This window comes from Myotis lucifugus, unplaced genomic scaffold, assembly GCF_000147115.1.
Source record: "Myotis lucifugus unplaced genomic scaffold, Myoluc2.0 scaffold_438, whole genome shotgun sequence".
Lineage (NCBI taxonomy): Eukaryota > Metazoa > Chordata > Mammalia > Chiroptera > Vespertilionidae > Myotis > Myotis lucifugus.
The window spans coordinates 82,988-90,929 of record NW_005871486.1 but is presented as its reverse complement, the minus strand read 5'-3'; the positions used below and the strand labels follow the sequence as shown (position 1 = coordinate 90,929).

Sequence of the window (7,942 nt, the reverse complement as noted above, 5' to 3'; positions counted from 1 at the left end):
TCAACCTCACCCTCTGTATCTGCATCTCCATCATCTCCGTCCTGCCCAAGGTCCAGGTGAGCTTGCCAGGCTCTGCCCGGCCAGAAGCCAGGCCCGCTGGTGGGGGGGATGTCTTGTGGGAACCTTGGCATCCTGGGCAGGGCTGGTGGTCACAGAGCCTTGGGCTAAGAGTGGGGGCTCCCCAGTCAGCCTCCCTGGGTTAGAGTCTTGGCTCTCACATCTACATTTCAGGGGTCTTTGGGAAAGTGCCTCTCTGTGCCTCTCTCTTCTCAAATATAAAACGAGGATAATAATACCTACTGTTTGGAGGATTGAGATCATATTTGTGAACACGTAGAACAGTGCCTGGCATATAGACAAACATCAGGCCCTGGCTAGTGTTATCATTATTGATGCTGTCATTTTTTAAATGTAAATTGGGAGGACATCCCTGAGCAATGATTCTTAGGCACCTCAAGAGGTAGTGTTAGGAGGTGCAGTTCCAGTTTCTAATCCCAGACCGTCTGGGATAATGAATGGGGGTTCCCAAGTAATGGTTTGCTCTTCAGAAAAAAAGCCTCCTGAGTCCAGTGGTACTTCCCAATTTGGGACCTCAGCCCACCAGGGGATTCAGAGGTAGCTTAGGCAGTTTTTAGGGGCCTTTAGCAGAACGTTTGGGAACTTTCTGGTCAGAGCCGCCATTTCCCATTGAGAAAACTAAAGCCCAGGGAGGGTGATGCCGCTTTCCCAGGTCACACAGCAATCAGTATTCATGCAGCAAATACCTCTTGAGCACTCACTGTGGATCAGGCGCCCGTCTAGATGTTGGGGATACGGCTGTGAGGAAGAGGAGGAAGAATAATTATAATAGCGAACAGTTAATGCCATCGATCATGTCATTTAGTCCTTGTACCATCATTGTCCCCACTTTACAGATGAAGAAACAGAGGCTTAGAGGAATAAAGAGACTTGCCTGAGGTCACACGGCTATAAGGGGTGAAGCTGGGATTTGAACCCAGGCAGACTGGCTCCAGAGCCTGCACTGTTAGTTACAGAGTTTAGATTCATATTTTCAGGCGTGTGTGTGGTGAAGGGTGGGAAAGAATAAGCAATAGACCAGGCAAAGTAAGGTCGTTCTGGATGAGTGCTATGAGGGAAGTAAAAGGGTAGTGGGTTCAAAGGTAGGCAGGGCCAGGGTTGTCGTAGGCAGGGTTTTCAGGGCCTTGTTGCGGGTCCTGTTTGAGCTGAGGCCTGAAAGCTAAAGAGGGGCTGCCCGTGCAGAGATCCGGGAAGGGAGAGGTCAGGGAGAGGGCACAGGGAGTACAAAGGCCCTGAGGTGGGAGAGGGCTCAGCACGTTCCACAGGCAGCGAGGAGGCCACAGTGGCTGGGGTGTAGTCAGCAGAAAGGAGCATGGGAGGGGGATCGGGTGGAGATGAAGGTGGGACCCACCAGGGAGGGCTTTGATTCACATTGTGCAGGGACGTCACGCTGGAGGGGTTCTCAGCAGGGGAGCAAGAGTGTAATCTGTTAGGAGAAAGAATTAGGACTCCACCTTTGGGTGGGCTAGGTAAGTGGTGGGTGGCTTGGGTGGTGTGGGGTGGATGGCCCTAGGGTGGTGAGGGTTTCTGAGGTTCCCTGGTGGAGGGTGAGTGGGGGCGGGGTGTCCCCAGGTCTGGCAGGGCTCATACTGATGAGCTGCTCTTTCCAGGACGCCCAGCCCAACTCGGGTCTGCTGCAGGCCTCGGTCATCACGCTCTACACCATGTTCATCACCTGGTTGGCTCTGTCCAATGTCCCCGGTGAGTATGGGCCTGGGTTTGAGGAGGCCTGGTCTTGTTCTTAGGCTAGTAATGGCCCTCTGGGGGGGGGTGGGGACCCTTCCAGGTGACAGGGACATCCCAGCCCCAGCCCAGTCTGAGGCTTAGCCTTTCAGGAAAGCGGGAGGACCCCATCTGCTCCTGGAGCTGTTTGTCGTTTTGTCTGCTAAGTGCTGTCTGATGCTGGGACTTGGACGATGGGTTCCGTGTCTGTCTGTCCATTTGGGTTGGCTCTCAGCCCATCCTCAGGGCTAACTGGCTCCTCAGACCTGGCCTGCATGGGCTAAGGGTGACCATGCTCCTATCCCCAGACCAGAAATGCAACCCGCACCTGCTGACATACTTGGACAATGGGACGATCCTGGCAGGCCCTGAGGGCTACGTGACCCAGTGGTGGGACGCGCCGAGCATCGTGGGTCTCATCGTCTTCATCCTGTGCACCTTGTTCATCAGGTATGGCAGGGGTCTGGGTTCTGGGGAGGGACCATGATGGGGGGGCCCAGAGCTGGGAGAGAGGGGGAGATGTGGGAGCCGAGACACCAGGCTGGAGGCAGCATGTCCAGCCCTTGCGCTGTGCTGGTGGGCACAGTGTGACTGGCAGCCGAGGCGGGGCTGAACCCTGCCTCCTGGCCCCGGGCCCTTTCCTGCACACTGGGCTGCTATGTGCCAGCTCAGTTGGTTGCAGGCAGCTGTGGGGTCAGGGAAAGAGCCTGGACTGGAGCCAGTGGGTCCAGGCTCTGTCACTCACCTGCTGTGGCCTTGGGGTAAGTGGCTTTCCCTTTCTGAGCTTCCGGCTCCTCCTCAGTAAAAGGATATGATAACCTCTACTGCCCAGGGTGGCTGGGACCCCACAGCCTGACTGAGAGGGAGCAGCTCCTACTTAAGATCACGTGACAACTTTTTTTAAAGGGGCATCTTAGCCAGTGCTTATCGGTGTGAACTCTGGAGCCCAGACGGCCTGCGTTTGAGCCGGGCACTGGCGCTAACTAGCAGTGTGATTTTGGAAGAGTCACTTAAGCTTTCTGGGCCTCAGTTTCCTTATCTGGAAAATAGAAATAGAAATAGTACCTTCCTCAGGAGATTGTTGTAGGGCTATGGGTGAGTTAATATGTACCAGGCACTTGGAAAAGAACTTGGCAAGTCATAGGCACCAAATAAATGTTTGCTATTACTACAAATAACTTTGAACATTTGCACAGCTGGGTGGCTGTTTTGTATGTGTCACTAGATGGTGAGCTCAAGTATAACTGTGCTTACACGGAATCTGGCAGACTCAGCGTTGGCTCTGGGGCCCAGCATTTCTCCAGGCGCCACTTCCTTTGCCTGCCCTTTCCTCCCTGGAGGCAACCTCTGGCCACACCTCCTCCAGGCCCCGGGCTAGTACTTTCTGAGGCTGTTTCACAATGCCCTCTTTCAAACATTTTCTCCAAGTCAAGTTTGGGCAGTTTACAGACATCTCTCGTCTTTGTCACCTCATTTGATTCCTTTTCTAATCTGGAAAGGCCCCTGTCAGGTCCATTTTAGAGGAAACTGAGGCTCAGTGTTGGGCAGCCACTTGTCTGCGGCCATGAGCACACAGTGGCGGTGGGGCTTGAGCACACGCCCTCCCCAGCCCATCCGGGCACCTGGCTTCCTCAGGCTTCTCCCACGCATACCTCCCTGGCCTGAGGTCACTGGGCAGCACCTCTGAGAACCGTGGGAGCTGTGTTCTTAGCTCTTAAAACACAGGAAGTGCCTGGCCAGCGTGCCTCAGCTGTTGAGCTGCGACCTATGAACCAGGAGGCCAGGGTTTGATTCCCAGTCAAGGCACATGCCCAGGTTGTGGGCTCGACGCCCAGTAAAGAGGCAATGCAGGAGGCAGCCGATCAGTGATTCTCTCATCATTGATGTTTCTATTTCTCCTTTCCTCTCTGAAATCAATAAAGATTATATAAATATTTTAAAGCATTAATTAAAAAGAAAACACACACAGGAAGCAAAGAAGCATAAGCAGCCAGGAAGCAGGGACCATGATGGCTTTCACCCCAGCTAGACCCCCCCATGTGTGCTTATATGTGCACTTTGTTGCGGGGGGGGGGGGGCAGCTGCAGCCCAGCAAGGGGTGACCTCAGTTTGAGGTGTGGCTGGAATCCAGGTCCTTTCGCTTTTTTTCCAAAATACCACTGGGTTTTCAAAATTGTTTATGTGTCTCAGACTATTACTGTTAAAAACATCAAGACCTCATTATAGAAAAGCAATGACCAAAATATCATTACTATTATTATTTTAAAAATTATAATAAACATGAAGAAAGGGGAGGTAATTGGTAAAGCCACTTACCTAAAACTAATAGAAGGAAAACAAACTTAATAGCAAGTGGGCATGGTTAATTATTAACATTATCAATAAATGTAGAACCTGGTATGATGCTTTGCAGCATTAGGTACTCAATACATGTTAAGGGAAATGGCAACTGAACCACCAGAATAATAGAGGCAGTTTATTTCTTTATATTGTACCAGGCACAGTGCTAGGGACTTTACACCATTATTTCATTCAATCTTCCCAACAACCCTGTAAGGGAGGTACTGCTGTCCCTGATTTTTAAAAAAAATATATTTTATTGATTTTTCACAGAGAGGAAGGGAGAGGGATAGAGAGATAGAAACATCAATGAGAGAGAAACATCCATCAGCTGCTTCCTGCACATCTCCTACTGGGGATGTGCCCGCAACCAAGGTACATGTCCTTGACCGGAATCGAACCTGGGACCCTTCAGTCCGCAGGCCGACGCTCTATCCACTGAGCCAAACCAGTTAGGGCTGTCCCTGATTTTATAGACAAGGAATCAGAGGCTCAGAGAGGGGTGCCTTGCCCAAGTTCATACAGGGGGTGGGAGTAGGGTTGAGAATGAAAGCAGTTTGTTAACTCCTGGTCCCAGGACCTAAGCACCAGATCCCGGGCCCTCAAGGCTCTGGGGCCATCATGTCCATTGTTATGACCAGTGCCATGGAGCATGAGGCCCCCTGGCACTGCCCACCTGCCCACCTGCGCCCCTCCTCGCTCCCCTGCAGTGTGCGCTCCTCGAACCACCGGCAGGTGAACAGTCTGATGCGGACAGAGGAGTGCCCGCCCATCCTCGAGGGCACGCAGCAGCAGGTGGCAGGCCAGGCCTTTGACAATGAGCAGGACGGTGTCACCTACAGCTACTCCTTCTTCCACTTCTGCCTGGTGCTCGCCTCCCTGCACATCATGATGACGCTCACCAATTGGTACAGGTGCGTGCAGCCTGGCCGGGCATGGACAGAGCCCTCGGAGCCTGGCCACACATCTCCCCTCCTCGGGCCCCTCACTGAGGTTTAGGAAAACCTGCTCAAGACTCGGGCATGGAGGCATCTCTCCAGGACCCTCCATGGAGCCTGCCCCATCCGTGACCCAGTTTCCCTGCCAGTGCCTTAGGCTGCTCAGCCCCTGGCACCTCCACTGAAAAGTGGAGATCACAGGAGGTGGGGCTGGGCCTGTGCGGGGAAGACTGGGCTTACGGATCGGGTGTGGTAATTTGGATTATGGGGTCAGATCTAGGACTCATGGTTGCAGGGTTAGGATTAGGGTGTAGATGTCAGAATCGAAGTCACAGGGTTAAGAATAGGAGTAATTTAGGAGTAATGAAGTCAAGAGTTGGGATTGGGACCATATAAAGTCACAGATTTGGTCATTTGATTAAAATTGGGGTTAGGGGGCCAGAAAGACAAGTCAAGGAGCTAAGATATGAGTAACAAGGTCAGGGGCCAGGACTGTGGTCACAGGGCCCAGGGTCAGAATTGAAGTCAGATATCAAAACTGTGGTCATAAAATCAGGGGCGGGGGGTTATAGGATTGAGGGTCAGAGTCAAGGTTAGAGGTCAGGACTAAGGCCTGGAGCTCCAGGAGTCAGGTCACTGTAGTAGTCTAGGACTGAGGTCAAGATTGGAACGGAGGTCAGGATCAGGTCTGTGGTCCAAGGTCAAGAGCTGTGTCTGGAGACTTAAGACCAAGTGTCAACAATACCAGAGACGGGGACTAGAGTTACAGAATAAGAGTCGAAGTTGAAGTCAGGAGTCCCAGCTGGGTCATAAGGTCAGGACTGAGGTCATAAGACGAGGCCAGGCTCACTGGCATGATGGTGTGTTCCAGACCCGGTGAGACCCGGAAGATGGTCAGCACCTGGACCGCCGTGTGGGTGAAGATCTGTGCCAGCTGGGCCGGGCTGCTGCTCTACCTGTGGACCCTGGTGGCCCCCCTCCTCCTGCCCAACCGGGACTTCAGCTGAGACAGCCCCTGCAGCCTGCCCACCTGGTGCCAGGCGGACCCTGCCCCGCTTCCAGCACTTGCCCCTGAGCTGAGTGCCTTATTCTCAGTGCCTCCAGGGATGAGGAGCTCAGGCTCACATCCGAGCCCCTCAGGCTCACACCTCTGCTACCCCAGACCATGGGACTTCCTCTCCCTTCCCCTCGTCCCTGATCACCCATACTCACCTTCTTGGGGGAAGAAGGGCCCTTTGTTCCCAGGCTCCCAAGGAGAGGGACCTGAGGAGAGAAATGCCCAGAGCTGCCCAGAGGGCGGGAGCATGCGCTATGATGGGATGCCCAGCACTGAGGTGTTGGTATTCCTGACCACACCCCCCGGGCGCCCCGTCACCCTCCTCGACTCCGTGCCTTACAGAGTCTCTAAGACTTTGCCCAATAAAGAAGCCAGAGTGTGTACCTCCCATGTTCTCTGCCCCCTCACCCTCAGTGCAGTGCCCATCCCATCTGGGGTCAGGGTGGGGGCTGGGGATGGAAGGTCAGGGCTGAGGGACCAGACCAAGAAGGGCCAGGCAGAGGGGCCTGGGCTGTGTCCTCTGGGTCATGGGGAGCCTGGGGGTGGGGCTATAGAGGAAGGAGGGGCTTTGAACAAAGAGACTCTTGGGGTCAGGAAACAGGCCTGGAGCAGTGCCCACATGAGGAGGCGTGGTGAGCCAGAGTCAGGGTGGAGCGGGGCCGTGGGAGGTGGCTGAGAGGGCTGTCTTCCGGGCCTTACCAGTGTCTGCCCTGAGGTTCTGCCACCTCTAACCTGCCTCCAGGTCATCACCATCTCCCCTTCCTGCCATAGTCTAGGCCAGCGGTTGCCAACTGGTGGTCCGTGAGGTCCGAAAGGTTGGTGACCGCTGGTCTAGACACCTGCTCTGGGCCAGGTGCCGTGGGGAATGAGGAAGAGCATGCTTGGGAGTGGCCGGGGTCCCGCTGAACCTCCAAGGCCGCGGGGGATGCCCCTGACCCCTGTGTGGTTCAAGGTCAATTGTACTAATAAGCTCGCTATAGGGATGAAAGCTCCTTGCTCCAGGCTGTGTGCACAGGAACCATTCAACAAACATTGGCCCCTGTTATCATTTTTCTCCCACCTCCTGTCATACACACACACACACACACACACACACACACACCCTCAGTTGAAAATCCGTATACATAGATTCCCAACTGTGGATTAAAAACATACATAGAGAAAGAAAGATATTTATAAGAGAAAAGAAAGATGGAACCTCTGACTCCTCAGTCTTCTCTGACCCCCAGTCTAAATAAGGGCCCCCATTTCTCTAAGTGAACTCTCTATTTCCCCACATAGCCTTTATTACTGTACTAGAGGCCCGGTGCACAAAATTTGTGCAAGGGGGAGGAGGGACGTGTCCCTCAGCCCAGCCTGCAACCTCTTGAAATCCAGGACCCCTCAGGGGATGTCCGACTGCCGGTTTAGGCCCAATCCTGCTGCAAATCGGGCCTACACCAGCAGTTGGACATCCCTCTTGCAATCCAGGACTGCTGGCCTCTAACCACTCGCCTGCCTGCCTGATTGCCCCTAACTGCCTCTGCCTGCCTGCCTGATTACCACTAATCGCCTCTGCCTCCCAGCCTGATCGCCCCTAATCACCTCTGCCTGATTGCTCCTAACCACTCGCCTGCCTGCCTGATCACCCCTAACTGCTCACCTGCCTGCCTGATCACCCCTAACCACTTGCTGGGGGGAGACCAGCCAGGGTGAGGGGCTGTGGTTGTTCTAGTCTCTGGTCATTCTGGTCATTCCACGATTTCACTCGCTGGGCTTTTATTGTCATATCCATGTGTGTGATCATCACTGTATTGTCTGACTACCC

The 7,942-nt window shown here is 53.9% G+C and overlaps 1 protein-coding gene across 1 annotated transcript in view; it reads left to right on the top strand.

Moving 5' to 3' along the window:
• SERINC2 (serine incorporator 2) overlaps positions 1 to 6,525 on the top strand; it is a 10,426-nt gene extending 3,901 nt beyond the window's left edge. Inside the window, exons 6-10 of the mRNA XM_014468258.1 lie at positions 1 to 56; positions 1,689 to 1,779; positions 2,109 to 2,250; positions 4,851 to 5,054; positions 5,950 to 6,525. The exon at positions 1 to 56 is cut by the window's left edge and continues 11 nt beyond it. Coding sequence (XP_014323744.1) covers positions 1 to 56; positions 1,689 to 1,779; positions 2,109 to 2,250; positions 4,851 to 5,054; positions 5,950 to 6,085 — 629 coding nt within the window. The 3' untranslated portion in view covers positions 6,086 to 6,525. The remainder of the gene's footprint in view (positions 57 to 1,688; positions 1,780 to 2,108; positions 2,251 to 4,850; positions 5,055 to 5,949) is intronic.
• The last annotated feature ends 1,417 nt before the right edge of the window (positions 6,526 to 7,942 follow it).